This window comes from Lipophrys pholis (genome assembly GCF_963383615.2).
Source record: "Lipophrys pholis genome assembly, chromosome: 17".
In the NCBI taxonomy this organism is placed as follows: Eukaryota; Metazoa; Chordata; class Actinopteri; order Blenniiformes; family Blenniidae; genus Lipophrys; species Lipophrys pholis.
In genome coordinates, this window is record NC_137643.1 from 16,535,029 (window position 1) to 16,549,994 (window position 14,966).

A 14,966-nucleotide genomic window follows, 5' to 3' on the forward strand; every position below is an offset into this window, starting at 1 on the left:
TCGTTTTAGATTATAATGTAACTTCTGTGTTAAATAGTCGTTGTAATACAGGCAGTATTGTAGTAGTGGGCATGGATGGAGAAGTTAGTGTAAATATAGTAACACACCATTGCGTTACATCCATATGAAGACGTTGTTCTGCAGCTGCATCATCGTCATTTTCATCTCGCTCCGCCGGGTCCGACTCTGGCTCCAACATGTATGGCTGGATGGACAAATCTTCCGTTGTTGACATTTTGTAAATAATGTGTGAATATAAAGTTTCTGTGCCGCTAGATAATTGTATCTGTTCTATCAAACTACAAAGATGGCCGAACAGGGTGGAGTTGAACCGAGTGTGACCTCTGCAACCTGGAGAGGAGGCGGGGTATGAAGTGTCTCATTTGCATTTGAAGAGACCGCCCCAAAACGAGTTGCTCTCAGAAGCGCATCAGAAAAGGGGTAGAAAAGGGGCCTGTGGAGCTCTAATAATGATGAATTCAGACCCAAGCATTGCAGTTCCGCTTTATATAGACCACAACTGTATGATTTATATGTAAAAAGGAAGGATTTAAAAGCATGATATGTCTCCTTTAAATGGCTTTATTTCAACAAGCTCTATTTTTTTTTTTCTTATATTCAAATCATATACATCTCTTGATTCTCATGAAGCTTTGATAAGCATATTTGAGAAACTTTTTCCAAAAACATTGAATATATTCCTAAAAGAAAATTGTCAGAATTGTATAGTAAATTTTCCTTACTGAAATATGTCCACATAACTTTCCAAGTCCATCAAGAGTTCTTACCCTATATTTAAAAAAATTTAATGAAAAAAAGGCCAGTACTTTGTACAAATGTTTGGAATAATAAAAAAATATACTTACGGTGTCTATCATAATGGAATAGACTCAAAAGTTTGTGTGCACGTAATTTTTTGGCCTGTAATCTCTGCACTGTGCCTTTAAACTGACCGGAGACTCACACTGCAGCACTAAAATAAGAGAGTAACCCGATATATAGCTTAAAGAAACGGCGTCTGGGCATTGACCCATAAATGAATACAGTAAAACCACCAGTGAAATTCACTGCTTTATTGTATTTTATGCCACACAAAACAAGTCATCTTTGGTGGAGTATCAAATGTTTGAAATCTTTCCATCACGGTAGAAGCAGAGACTTTATCTTTGTAAATGGGGCGGATCAGAGTAGCGCGATGGAGGGAGTGGTCTTAAAGTACAAACACAGGAAGGGAAGGGGGGGGGGTTCACAGATGAGCCTTTGCACATCTCAGATTTCTTTCAGCACCGTCTGACAATCGCAGTTCTCCAACCAGGTCGGAGGCCAGGTGGCTTTGATGCTGGGTCTGTCCTTCAGGTCGTTGTAGTACTTGGCCAGTTTAGGGTAGCGCTTCTCGCATAATCTGCAAAAAAGAACCAAACAATCACACAAGACAGTGAGACACTTCGTACAGGTGCATCGAGAGCCATTTTGTCAAATCATTCAAATCGACTTACCCGTTGCGGAAGAGGTACGCAATCATGGGATAGAGGATCACATCAGACAGTGAGAAGTTCTTTCCTGTCAGGAAACCTGAAGATGGCTAAAAGAACAGAGAAGAAAATAGTGAAACTTTCTCTTGTATGACACTATACATTACAAGTTTTAAATGTGAGCAACCTCCTGAACTCGCATTCCTATTTATATAGTCACTATGAGAGGTGTGAATGTTCTCAATGTTTCTTACACCAACCATAAACGTTCACCTATTTCACAGTTCTTTCCTCTTTTGTATCAGTTTGGTGTTAATTATAATAAATACATTTTAAAAAGTCCAGTTTTGAAGTCTTTTACCATGTATCCCTCCCACATCTTGACCTCAGCAGTCAGAGTCTCTCGGTTTCTCTTCTGAGCAGAGTCGTGTCTCTCTCCCTCTGGGACCTTCCAGGTGTAGTAGATAACGTCACCTGGGGAAGAAAAACACAGCTGTCAATGTTCCGGCATGAAACGCAGTGCATGACTTGCATGGATATACACATTGGACAACGTCTTCTCCCTTTTCTGTTTTTGTGCATTTTCAGGTTGAAGTCTCCTTTTCCTGTAAATCAGTGTGTGGGCTCCATCAGGATGACGTTATGTCATCAGTTTTAACAGGAAAACCAGGAATTTGGCTTCTTTTTCCCCCCGCCCCACCTCAAAACAAATGAAGGGCCATATCTTATGACTTTAACTTCTTGGGCTGGAGCATGTGACCCTTTGTGGGATTAACATCCAGCCCCTCGACGCCGCTACCTGTTGTGAGGGCTGCACCGCACCGACTCATTGTGCGAATGCACTGCTCATTAGCGCGCCGTTGTGCGTTTTCAACCGATCAGGTCTCACAGGAAGAGATTACATGATGCAAGTCCGCCTCGAAGGAGGACGATTAAAGACGACATCAGGCCGTTGCCATATGCAATGCCCCAAACGGGACCACAAGTGATGAAATATAAAAATGGGATTATTGAGAAAAAGAATCTCCTGCAGACTTCAAGCAGCTCCCTGAAGTTAAAAGTGACATTATAGAAATGTCCCATCATCTGATAAAGATACAGGATGTTCAGGTTGAACAGGTTGAACAGGGTTGTTGTTTTTGTTTTTAATTCAATCTCGCAAATCTGAAACAGAAGAAATCATCTGGGCGTGTCAAGAGTTGAATTACCTGCTTTCTGGGCGAGTGTGAATCCCTCAAACATGCGTTGGTACATCTTGGCCAGCTCAGTGGGGCAGTCGGGGGTCAGCTTGTTCCCCTGGGACTTGTACTGGCTCTGTTGTAGCAGCATAAGAATCAGGTTTCTTTATCTTTTTTTTCCCCACGGTGTCATGGTGTCATGTTTCTCCACATTGTTCACAAGAGAAGTTGAATATTAACACCTTGGTGCAGACTGGCTGCACAAGTTACTCACCTCCAGGTACAGGCAGGCAGCGTAGGACTCATTCAGGACTTTATCTCCAACTTTGAAGGAAGGGAGCTTCAAGAAAGGAGGAGAATCAATAATAATAATGTTAATAAACAAAAGTTTCAACTCTTGTACTTGCAAAAGTGCATTTCAGGAGGGGGTTTGGGGGCAATGCACGCAGGCTATGCAATGATTTTAAATGGAGTATGCACGGAACCTACCTGACCCCTGGGGTTCATGTCCATGACCTGCTTGGATTTGTGCTCCATTTTCTCAAAGGCGAGCAGCGTCTGGTTGTACCCCTGCAGGTTCTTCTCCTCCAGGGCGATCATCACCCTCCAGCAGGGCGGGGAGCCGGAGCCCCACAGAAGAGTCATGTCCTTGGCGGCCATGGCTTTTGTTTTTTTTTTTTGTGTGGGTTGCCTACCTGCTGAACCTGGGAGAGAAGTTGGTGAAGAGTGCAGGTTTAACGCCAGAGACGCGTGCTTTTTTATAACCAGACCCCACCCACCACATCCGGGTTTGGTGAAGGGAAGTCTCATCCCACTTTTTTTTTTTTTTCATCAACAAAAATGCATGAGATAAGAAGATTGAGACTTAATTCTTTTATTTAATGCCTGCAAGATGAAACGATACTGAAAGTCTATACAATTTAATAACCGTAATACGTGAATTTATTGTTTTTCTGTGCAGATTACGCATCACAACCGAAGTCATTCATGTGGGGTAGTGATTCATCTCGCTGTGTAGAAACTCTTTGATTATAGGTCGTTACGCAACTATGAGCAACAATAGTAAAAAAAGGAAACACTAAAAACAGACGGTTTTATGTAGGAAAGGAAACCAAATACACTACTGTCTACACATTTAAATTGCTATTAATGCACAGACTATTTACTAAAGTCAAGCTTTTGCATGTAAAAAAAAACAAAACGTGCGTAAATAGCGTGGAGCAAACTGAAAAAGTCATATTAGTGAAAAAGTGTATTTTTCCTGTGCTTCTGGAAGGATTTAACAGATGCATATGATTTACACAGTTTACACGGGCAATCTTCGGTTATTTCATGCAAACTTGAAAAAAAAAAATTTGCGATATTTTGACAGACAGCATAATAATAAAAAAAAGTAAAAACAACTAATAATCCGTTTAATCCAGCAAATGTAATACGTGTCAACTTTAACTTGCTCTCACTGCATCTTCATCTGGAAAGTCAGCATGACTCAGCGCTTTGCGCTCACCTCTGAACACACATGGGAGACAAAAGGAGTTGTGGCACAGCCTCGTTAAAAAAACAATCACAAGTCCACTGAGTGTAACTGACACCGCCTGTTGATTTATTTTATCAGACCATTGGCGCTGCACAGTTAAAGAAAAAAAAAAAATCGTCATTCCTGTTTAACTGGAAGTTTTTCTCTGTCTGTCTCGCTCAATGAGTCTCTCCCTGGCTTCTGGACAATGTGAACTTGTGCAGCTGCCAGTATCAACAGGACACTGAAGAAAACTTGCATGTGGAAATAAAATGCAGCTCTGGCTAATGTTTAATGCTTCTTTTTCTTTCTATCTTTGCCTCTCCCGTGTTGTTGCATTTAAAGGGAACCTTGGTGAATAAAAAAATAAAAGAGATACCACGTGAAAAACCCATGTTTTCCCCATCCTTACTCCAACACACCCACCTCCTTGTCAGAGTTTGTGCCTGTTTCAAAGAAGTCATTTCGATTTTGCCTTGTGAGCATGACTTGAGCGTGTTTTCGTTGGCAATGAAGGTCAAATAAAATGCTGTTTACACTTTAGACCTTGTGGTTGTTGCCCGACATACATCACCTTAAGCGTTTCGGTAAATATTTGATGCCCTCCTCCCTTTTCTTTTGTTTCATTATGATTCAGCATGTTTTGTATAGGTGCCCGCTCATTTTAGGATTCCTGACCTCGTTCCTTTTGTTTAGCAGAAACTGGACACCCTATAAAAACTTCTCGTAGTACCATGCAGTATCAATAAAACTACAATTAGCAGGTGACTACTGAGCACAAAAAGCACGGACGGGTAAAGAGAAGGATTTGCAGGTTCAATATATCAGACACTAAGCAAACATTTTTTGCCCTGATAGCAGATGTGTTAAGAGGCAGGAGAAATGGACCAGTGCTAAGCTCTGATCCAGTTTGACAAGAGCTCATTGTCATGGTTGGAAAACTAGGTCATATCTCCAAAACTGCAGCTCTTGTTTCGTGTCGCTGGCCTCTAAGCATCCAAGGGAGGAGCTGTGAGCTGGTGATGGTGATCGCTTCACAACAAAGGCGAGCCGATGTGCCTAGTGACGGCTGGCTCTTGTAATCCAATCCAACAGATGAGCTGTATAAATTAGTAACGAGACTGACAGAAAGGTGTCAGTGCAACATTGCTTATTGTACATGAACCCTGCCCATCACCAAACACACCACGTGATCATCAGAACCGCTTCCTGGGGCGATCATTAAAGTTTTTATTGACGTCACTCGGATGTGTGCGTGGCTTACCGGTGGAACAAATGTCCCAAAGCAAAGATAGTGATGCTTTTGGCGGATGCTATGCTGCAAAAACATTGGTCATGACATTAACGTTGACTTTGAAACACGCCATTTAGCCAACTGTTAGTAGGTTAATGCTTCCTGCCACGATGTAAAAATGGTTTGAGGGACGCAAGTTTGACCCGACGTCCACGTTCCCCAAATGTCAATCCAGAACGGTCACAGTGGCAATTACCTGTTTAAAGTCTCAGTCCTGTTTCACGTCTGCTAATTCACTAAAACAGGAGATCGAGTTGAAAAGAGCAGTTTTTTATTCAGGGGGGCGGGGAGGGGGTCTTTGGTCTCTGGTGGGCCGGATGTTTGTCACCTTTGCACCTTTGTGAGATGTGCTTGACAAACAAGTCCAATTCCTCAAGGCCACACCTCATTTCTGGCAGGATCTGATAAATGTGCTGATAACGTCTTAGTGTCGGAAACAACAGCAGCCCCTCCAGAGAATCCGACAGACTCCGTGCCTCGATGTATGAAAAGAGCCAACAAATATTAGGCAGGAGGTCATAATGTAATGGCTGGTGTAGGTACTCCAAGTTGCCATTTTAGCTCACATGGAGAGAAAAGTTATTATTCATCATATAAGACTTTTGAAGCAGTGAGCAGGTTGAGGGTCAAAGCATGCAATTGTCCATATCCGACACTTAGATGCCGATCATATAACAAATGCAGGTAACTGTTTGTGCACAATCAACACAATACCATTGGTTTTGTTTAATGATTTTATCCACGTCTGCAGAGAGAATCAGCAAATTTCTCCTTTAAAACTGACGGACGAGGAAAGACTAAAAAAATACATCGGCTCACAGGGAACAAAGAAACCACAGGCACGAATCTGCTGCACAAGTTTTGTTTAATCGAAGAGGCGTGGCTGAACACAGCGCCATGAAATGCAAACCAAAAATACAAAATCATGCAAAAAAGGAGGCGATATTGAACGCTCTGGTTTATGCAAAGTGGGGCCTTCCAGATACCCTTCGCTGCCGAGCAATCGGGCTCTGACACGCGCACACACATTTCGAATGACAAACCAGGAGGGTCGCGTCCTCACGGCCACGCCGACTTCCTCCACCACGACAAAGGAGACACGAGCTATTAGTCGTTAAGCAGCAGGGAAGGGTTGCTGTGATACCGTAGTTCGAGTATTTATTGAGGTTAGCATGTCGTTGTGGGATAAACATAGTAGGACACGTGGTGTTTCGCCACAACAATTGAACAACTGAACCAAAGCTGGTCGATCGCCTACTTCTGGCCGATTTGGCAGTGAGCAACGCTGAACTGCAAGAAATCCAGCTACTGTACTTTTAGCAAAGCTGCATTGACACGGGCAGACATCGGGAGACGCTTAGATGTCTTTGAGTGTGTCGTGTCCCTGCGGGTTCTCGTGCCACAGAGGAGGCCAGCTGGCCTTGACGCTGGGTCTCTCCTTCACCAGGGCGTGATACCCCGCCAGTGTGGGATACCGTTTGGCACACATCCTACGAAACAGAAAATCCGCACAATTTTAAACCGCAAACGAGCTTCACCTTTCTGCCCATTTCCTATCGGCCTCGCCTCTCCTTACCCGTATCGGAACAGATAGGCCACCGTCGGGAAAACAGTCACGTCGGCCAGCGAGAAGGACGGTCCAGCCAGGTGGGAGTTTGGAGGGAGCTTGAAACGAGAGGAAAAGATAAAAAAAAAGAAGTGAGCACGCATTCAGAGCCAGTGTGTTCGCAGGTTTAAGACGGGTACCTTGCTCAGGTAACCCTCCCAAAGCGCGATCTCGGTCGTCAGAGCCTCTTTGTTCCTCTTCAGAGCCGACTCGTGCCTCTCTCCCTCGGGGACGAACCAGTCGTAGTAGATAACAGCGTCTGAGACAAGAGGAATTTGAACGTCACGGGAGTTTGCGATTGTCTTGTCTCCAGGGCTTTTAGGTTCATGCGACCAGTTAGTCCTGTGATCATGCGGCATGGATAAGAAGGTGGGTGAAGGACGACATTAAACTGAGTTACAGTCAGAATAGTGAAGGGAAGAAGCAGAGATCACAAATGGTCGACTCTGTGATCGCGCTGAAGGTCTTCACGACTAATTCAGCTTTATTGGCCGAGATCACTTCTTTTTCATCACAGTTGTTGACTTTATACTGAAAATGTTGCTAAATATGAAGTGGGAGACATCTTCATGGAAGTAAATACGGGGGTAAACAACAATTAAAACAATTTGTTGGCAATCGTTATTGTAATAAAGCCAATGACGTATTAACTTGTGAATAAATAAAAGACACTAAAAGGAGAGGAACATCAACCACGACTGTTTCAGCGTCTATAAAAATTGGTTTTCTTGTGACACTGCCTGCAGCCATGTTTGTCCGTCCCAAAGTTTTCAAAACACAATTGCAGTACGACTTGATTACTATGTGAATTCTCAATTAACTTGCACTAAAGTGTCAACCTAAATACTAACGCAGGACAGAAAACCGACATTTTCTGTCATAAAATTTGAAAAATTATTCAAATGCGAGTCATATATGGCAAAAAAAAAAAAAAGGTGAAGCGGTTTTCACACGGTGTGCAAATTTAAGGATTAATTGTACAACTAACTGCCAGTAAAGTATGAAGGCGTGTTTTTTTTTTTTTTTTTTTTTTCACATCTCAAAATTCTTAATAGTTAACGTCCAATATTTCATTACTCATCCTGGTGCTGGCAGCCGGCTGAAACTGTGCCGCCAAGAGAAATGCTTATGCAACTCTATGTATCTCCTCTGCACCGACTCCACAGTCACCTTGAGACAGCGGGTCAAACGTGGAGTTTGATTAAAGCGAAAGCTTAAGCCGACGAGTCGGCCTTATCGCCACTCGTCTTACTGAGTTTGTCGTAGAAGGTGAGACCCTCGAACATGCGCTGGTACATCAATGCCTGTTCTGTCGCAGTCTCCGGGATCAGGTTGGTTCCCTGGGACTTGAACTGGCTCTGCGATGAAGAGAGGAACGGTGAAGACAGTTCAAGTGATTCTGGTGTCGGTGTGAGTCCAACTCCAGTGATTCAGTGATTCCTCACCTCCAAGTAAAAACAGGCGGCATAGGACTCGTTCACGATGGTGTCTCCATGTTTGAAGGTGGGAAGCTGAAAATTCACGCCAGGGTACAAGTTATTCACAGGTCACTTGCTCCTTTAAGCAAATTGGAATCGTTAAGGTTTTATTTTCAACATTAATATAATGAAAATTATACAACCTACTCAGACTTGATGGCCTTCAAACTATGGAATTGTCTACTACTTTTAAAAAAAACTGTTATCAACATATCATGGACGTTTAGAAAGCTGGATTTCTTTCAAATCAGAAGTTATTCAGAACTTTATTTCACATTTCTTTGAATTGTCCCACCACTCCTATTTTACTGCAGAATTTTTATTTATTTTTGATCTATTAATTTTGTATTTTGATTTTCCACAGTAGAGACATATCAGTGTCCCACTATAAACATATTTAAATAATTGATTTAGATTATTTTAGACAAAGTAAATGTGACAAGTGTCAGCTGGGGTTTGGCCTGCTGATGGAGTGGACCGCCCACCTGTCCTCGCGGGTTCAGAGCCAGCACCTCCTCGGACTTGTGCTCCATTTTATCGAAGGAGAGCAGCTTCTGGTTGTATCCCTGCAAATTCTTCTCCTCCAGGGCGATCATCACCCTCCAGCAGGGCGGGGAGCCTGAGCCCCACAACAGAGTCATGCTCTCGGCCATGGTTTGTTCGCTGTACTCGGCAGGGAGTTCACGCGTTCACCGGCGGACACAAACAGTCGCCACACGTATTAATAGCGGGCCGGTGTTTCGGATCAAGTGGTTTCCCTGTTAACTGGTGTCCGACTTCCTCTTGCGTCCCACGTACCGCTACGGACACTTCAGGAAGTTGGTAACCAGTTAACAGGGAAGCTACTCGATCCGAAACACCGGCTGCTTCTCTCCACACGGATTTATCAAGCTTTATAATCTTTAATACCAATACACAGTGACTCCTACTGGATGGAGGATGGAACTGCAATTAAACAAAGTGGTTTTTTTTTTACCTTTTATTTTCAAAAGTTCAGCAACAAATGGGGATAGTTATCGATTAAATAGTGTTCCCTTACAAGACAATGAACTGAGATAAATGGACAACAAAGTGCAATAAAGAAAGTAAATGGAAGCAACAAACTGATAGAATAGTCTCAATACTTAAGTTTCATTCTGCCAAAGACGAAAGCTGAGTTTGGTCCACAAATACCTGCACTTATCCATCCAACAGTCTTCTGTACTGCTAATATCATTATATCATGGTGCACTGGAGCCAATCCTTGCTCACTATGGGCAAAGACAGGACACACCTGGACAGGTCAGACATACATACTCATGTTGACACCCAGAGGGCACTTTAGGGTCACCACTTACCTTCACGTGCATGTTTTTGAACTGTTTATGGACTCATCAATTAGGCAATTGTCCCAGTAGTATGCAGGAGGATGGAAGATGTCATGTTCAGCCACAGTTTGGTTTCAGTTTGTCACACGCAGCTCTCGCCACTCTCATGAATGAATGACTTTATTTCAAACGGAAAATGTTACAATAAGCAACAAAATAGAAGGGGAACTTGTGTTTTCATACCCCTATTTCACTTTTCTATTAACTTCAAGCACATCTGACACCACTGATTAAGTAACCCATTTTCCTTTCTTTTATTTGAGTTTGTGTGAATGAATGGATTTTTTTGAACATAGCTAAACTGCGTGGACTCGCCTTCATGCACATATTAGTGCAGAAGAAAAAATGCTTTCTTTGCAATAGGTTTCATGAGCATTGCTGCCATGTGCAGTTGAGTTTATGGGGCCAAATCTTTTTTAAAACTCTGTGAGAAATCAGTAACATCAGTTACTTTGTTTAAGAAAATTGCAGTGAATTACAGTTTCGTTTTATCATGTGATGTCACCTTGCAGGGTGATTTTCCTTCTTGGCAGACAGTTTGTACAGTACGCCTTATGTGTGTGACCGTTTGGGGTCTTTGATAAACAAAGACAAGCATGCAAGTCAAGCTCTTAACAATTATTTAGTAAAAACCTCCGTTCATTATCACTTTATGAAGAAATACAAAAATAACAGATTGAATCAATGACCGTTTTTATTGATTTCAGACAATAGGCATGTGATCGAAATGTTAATTTGAACAAAGGTTTGTTTAGGTTCTTTCAAAGGTCCTTCAGGACCTCAAATCCCTGCTGGCTTTCCAACCAGTGTGGAGGCCAGCTGGTTTTGATGCTGGGTCTGTCCTTCAGCAGGCTGTAGTATTTGGCCAGTTTAGGGTAACGATCAACAGACAGCCTGAAGAGAAGACACAAGGCCGTCCATCACATCGGTGGAAAACAAACAAACAAAAAAAACAAACTCTTCACGCAAAGACGGAATAATCACCCACCCGAATCGAAAAGCATATGCAATGTTTGGAAATCCGACCACGTCGGCTAAAGAGAAGGGCCCTGCGAGGTAGGAGCCCGCGGCCACCTGCAAGCAGAACACACATGAATATGGGTGTTTGTGTGTGCGTGTGTGTGCGTGTGTGTGTGTGCGTGTGTGTGTGTGTGTGTGTGCGTGCGTGTGTGTGTGTGTGCGTGTGCGTGTGTGTGTGTGTCTACATTTTGCAGGTATCCCTCCCAGAGTTTGACTTCCGTGCTCAGAGATTCCTTGTTTCTCTTCATGGCGGAGTCGTGTCTCTCCCCTTCAGGGACCAACCACTCATAGTAGGTGACCAGATCTGAGAATTTCAACATCACATATCTCTTATTTTGAAAAGTCAGCTCAACATAGCTTCCTTTGTCCAAGATGGCAGCAGATTTTCCTCAAATGTTCAGCATATTCTTTCCCACAGATTTGTGCTCAGAGGGCTTATTTCAATTAAATTATTATTGGGTTGAACATTATGTGCGATGGGGATATTAACTTAACCTTTTTTAAACTTCTTGTGTCTGTGACGCGAAACGAAACGGACGGAAAACAACAAATAAAGAGAAACAGGTATAAACACTTGACATAAACAAAAGCTAACAGAAATCAGATGGCACAATTAGAAATGTCAAATAACATTAATGTAAAGTTCATTTTGTTGACGATTCATTTTGAAATGAAGACTGAGATTGTGTTTGATGGCCTTCTTGAAAGATCCTGACCTGCTTTACCTCAGTGGGAGAGGAGAAGCTTGTGCAACGATCTGAAAGATCCTCTATGAGGTTCTCTTTTTGCATTATAGTCTTCGTGGGAGTGACTTACCAAGTTTCTCGGTGAGGACCAGGCCCTCCATCATGCGCTGGTACATCACCGCTTGCTCTGCAGGACTGTCAGGAATCAACTTGTTTCCCTGAGACTTAAACTGATTCTGACACAGGAGAGAAACAGGAATAGTTTTGTTTCATTTGGAGCTTTAAGACTGAGAGACAAATCGATTGACGGTCAACATCGGTGTCATTTACCTCAAGGTACAAACACGCTCCCACCGACTGGTTCACTATGTTATCTCCGTGTTTGAAGGCCGGAACCTGGAAGAAAGAAAAGGTGATGATTATAAATAATAAGACGTGATGAGAAGACTTAAACATTTGATCACACCGATTCTTTAAGTCCTTACACTTGTGATATCAAACATAATCACGGCAGACAGAATAAGTAATAATAAATATGCAATTACAGACTGTAAAAGTGAAAGAGATGAATATTAATGTGCATTAGCATGATTATTTAATACAAATCTGTAAATGTGTTGCCATGGGGTTTCTTCATTTTTGCTTCATTTTGAGCTGAACGCTGCATGGGCTCACTGATTCCACTCATCTTTGGAATAAATGTAACTTATTTCTATCTAATCCGAGCACGTAGAAGCACAATAGCAGTCTGAATGTTGTATGATTGTATCTTGATTTGTTCATTAGTCAAAGAGTATTCCGTCTGTAATTAAACCGCATTGAACCAGGAGAAGATCAGTCACTTTAAGCCTGATTTTTCCCTTCCAGTATGAATCACAAAATATCAGCCGCTGTCGAGTGAATAAGACAACTTGTTGTATCTTTATTTCTTTAACCGTTCGAATGCAGATCGCTCTTCTTGTCTCTCACCTGTCCTCTGGGGTTGATCTCCAAGACTTCCTGAGATTTGTGCTCGAATTTCTCAAAGGAGAGCAGCTTGTGTTTGTAGCCCTGCAGCTTCTTTTCCTCCAGGGTGATCATAAGGCGCCAGCAGGGGCAGGATCCAGCCCCCCACAGCAGACTCATCGACTTGGCCATGGATGCAGAACGGTACACACACACACACACACTCAATCCTCAGAGCCAAAGTGAGTCGAACACGACAGGCGAGCTGCAGTTTTTGTAGTTTACAACATCTCATTAATCCAAAGGTTGATCGGTGGAGCCTTGAACAATGGTTCCGAAGTCCACACCTTCAGTTCAGTTTGAAGAGTAGCCGGAGCCAAAAAGGAAGCTTTTAAACCTGTAGAGCCTGTCAAATCAAAAGAACCAAAGACATAACCATGCATGACTGGACAGTTTGGGATTTTTTTTAAATATATTTTATTTCATTTTATTGCAGAAAGTGTACACACAGCATTTCAAGTGATCCGACGTGTTTCCCAGTTGTTGTTTTTTTTAATAACAAAAACCCACATGGTGTTTTTTTTTATTTTTATTAATTTTAAATTACAATTCACAGAAAAGCCTCTTTCGATTCGTTCTATGATACAAATTTCTACAGAAATTACAAAAATAGTACAGAGCACGACTGGCACTAAACATGCACACTGTAGAACTATGGGAGTCACTACCTGGCAGCTGACGAGGGCATTTACACATTTGTTGTTGTTTTTTTTTTAATACAGAATTATCCACACGTCCTTCAAAATAGGTTCATAATTTTTCTTTTTTTTAAAAAAAGCTTAAATCATTTTTTTTCTTCTCTTTTTTTACAATTTACAAACAGTTCCTCATTTCAGCACGAGGGACTACTGACGTTCTTTAAGGTGCGAGATGTCAGAGCGTTGCAAATAAATACGGAGAGAGTTAATACTGAGGTGTGTGTATATAAGAGAGGGGTGGTTAAAAAAAAAGAAAAAAAAAAGAACGCAGGTCCGGCGTTGTCCCTTTGAAATGAAAGGCACTCGATAGAAAACCTTTCCACAAAAATCAGCCATGCTTGTCATTGCAGAGAACTTGCTCTATAACCCTGTGTGTGTGTGTGTGTGTGTGTGTGTGTGTGTGTGTGTGTGTGTGTGTGTGTGTGTGTGTGTGTGTGTGTGTGTGTGTGTGTGTGTGTGTGTGTGTGTGTGTGTGTGTGCGCGTGTGTGTGTGTGTGATTTCTCCTCAGCTTTACAGCTTAAATAAGTGGAAGAATGTGACGTCACAGCCGCGTAAAACTCACAAGCAAAACAACAACAACAACAACAAAAAAAATAAAACTTTTTGGATCGATTCATATGTTGCGGTTCCTGTTTTCTTTTCCAAATTCAGTCCTCTTGTCTTTCTTCTGGAATTCCATTTATTTTATTATCTTTGTACCGAATACGACAGAAACAACAGCAGCTCCTTCGTTCCGAAACAGGCGATCATAGCAGCTGGCAACAGTCTGAAGGGGCTCGTGGGTTAAAAAAAAAAAAAAAAACTCCAGAGAGCACCGAATGTCGGCGGGTTGTGTCTCAGTGGCCGGGATGAAAAATCACATTTATCCGTCTGGAGAATCGGTCAGTCCTAAAGCAAGCGCCTCCTCCGGGGTGAGCCCGTTTTTCAGAGTCCGTCTCACTGTGAGCAGGAGAGATATGACATGGTTATCCCTCCAATCAACCAAGAACAGAATCTTTAGTTTCTCGTCTCATTTTTCTTGTGGGTTCTTTAGGTTTTCGAGATGTGTCGAATAAAAATTCTATATTTGATTGCATATTAATCATTCATGACATTTCAGGAGGCTTTTTGTTTTAAGTCAAATCATATTTTTGACATCTAAAAATCCTCTTGTTGGGCACCACCGAACAAAAAAAGGGACTTTTAGTTATTTATTTAGACTTTCTTAAATGGCGTTGCAGGCATGGGGATGTTATTCCTCAGCTAGTGTGGCTTTTTTTTGGTTGTAAGCCTTTTTTTTTAGATTCCTTTTCATTCTGAGTATAACGTGTTTGTTTCTCAGTCTGTTCACACAGTCAGACTAAATAGTCTGCATCTATGTTTTGATGAAGTAGTTCCCATTCACATCAGGTATAATCTCAGGAAAAGAAAAATCAAGACTGTGTTGAGTTACCTTTCTGTTTTCTTCTGACCATTTTATTTTTTATTCCATCCATCCATTATCTTTTATTGTCATTAATAAACACATCTTTTTAAGTTATTTGTTCACCTTGATTATGAATCTGAAATTCTCACTGGGATCAATGAATCTATCGTTGTGCATTTTCTTTTCTAATATTAAACCACCACTTCTTGCCATGCATCTCAAATTCTATTGAGTTGAGTT

The 14,966-nt window shown here is 41.9% G+C and overlaps 3 protein-coding genes across 3 annotated transcripts in view; all 3 read right to left on the reverse strand.

The window, feature by feature from the left end:
• Positions 1-1,058: 1,058 nt before the first annotated feature.
• LOC308122961 (uncharacterized protein) lies at positions 1,059-9,302 on the reverse strand. Its single transcript, XM_080485144.1, has 12 exons — positions 9,030-9,302; positions 8,512-8,577; positions 8,319-8,424; positions 7,207-7,325; positions 7,037-7,125; positions 6,819-6,950; positions 3,140-3,464; positions 2,925-2,990; positions 2,681-2,786; positions 1,834-1,946; positions 1,497-1,582; positions 1,059-1,402 (listed from the first exon to the last, which is right to left on the reverse strand). The coding sequence occupies exons 1-12, from the start codon at positions 9,195-9,197 to the stop codon at positions 1,270-1,272; spliced, it is 1,509 nt and encodes a 502-aa protein (XP_080341270.1). The 5' UTR covers positions 9,198-9,302; the 3' UTR covers positions 1,059-1,269.
• A 1,286-nt stretch (positions 9,303-10,588) lies between these two features.
• On the reverse strand, positions 10,589-12,930 carry gstr (glutathione S-transferase rho). Its single transcript, XM_080484498.1, has 6 exons — positions 12,587-12,930; positions 11,948-12,013; positions 11,748-11,853; positions 11,117-11,235; positions 10,900-10,985; positions 10,589-10,805 (listed from the first exon to the last, which is right to left on the reverse strand). Exons 1-6 carry the CDS (start codon positions 12,752-12,754, stop codon positions 10,673-10,675), a joined length of 678 nt encoding a protein of 225 aa, XP_080340624.1. The 5' UTR covers positions 12,755-12,930; the 3' UTR covers positions 10,589-10,672.
• Positions 12,931-13,430: 500 nt separating this feature from the next.
• Positions 13,431-14,966, reverse strand: part of fhod3a (formin homology 2 domain containing 3a) — a 52,596-nt gene continuing 51,060 nt past the window's right edge. The window contains exon 28 of the mRNA XM_080484499.1: positions 13,431-14,260. Within this exon, the coding sequence (XP_080340625.1) occupies positions 14,184-14,260 (77 nt within the window). The 3' untranslated portion in view covers positions 13,431-14,183. The remainder of the gene's footprint in view (positions 14,261-14,966) is intronic.

What these genes read in the sequence shown, in the direction of transcription:
- LOC308122961 (XM_080485144.1), bottom strand. Translation starts at nt 9,197, where the DNA reads ATGGCCGAGAGCATGACTCTGTTGTGGGGCTCAGGCTCCCCGCCCTGC. An exon ending in CACCTTCTACGACAAACTCA is followed by an intron (nt 7,326 to 8,318) that starts GTAAGACGAGTG and finishes CTCTTGTCTCAG; the next exon opens with ACGCTGTTATCTACTACGAC. An exon ending in GACACACTCAAAGACATCTA is followed by an intron (nt 3,465 to 6,818) that starts AGCGTCTCCCGA and finishes AAAAAAAAAAAG; the next exon opens with TGGGATGAGACTTCCCTTCA.
- gstr (XM_080484498.1), bottom strand. Translation starts at nt 12,754, where the DNA reads ATGGCCAAGTCGATGAGTCTGCTGTGGGGGGCTGGATCCTGCCCCTGC. An exon ending in AGATCAACCCCAGAGGACAG is followed by an intron (nt 12,014 to 12,586) that starts GTGAGAGACAAG and finishes TCTTTCTTCCAG; the next exon opens with GTTCCGGCCTTCAAACACGG. An exon ending in GGGAGGGATACCTGCAAAAT is followed by an intron (nt 10,986 to 11,116) that starts GTAGACACACAC and finishes TTCTGCTTGCAG; the next exon opens with GTGGCCGCGGGCTCCTACCT.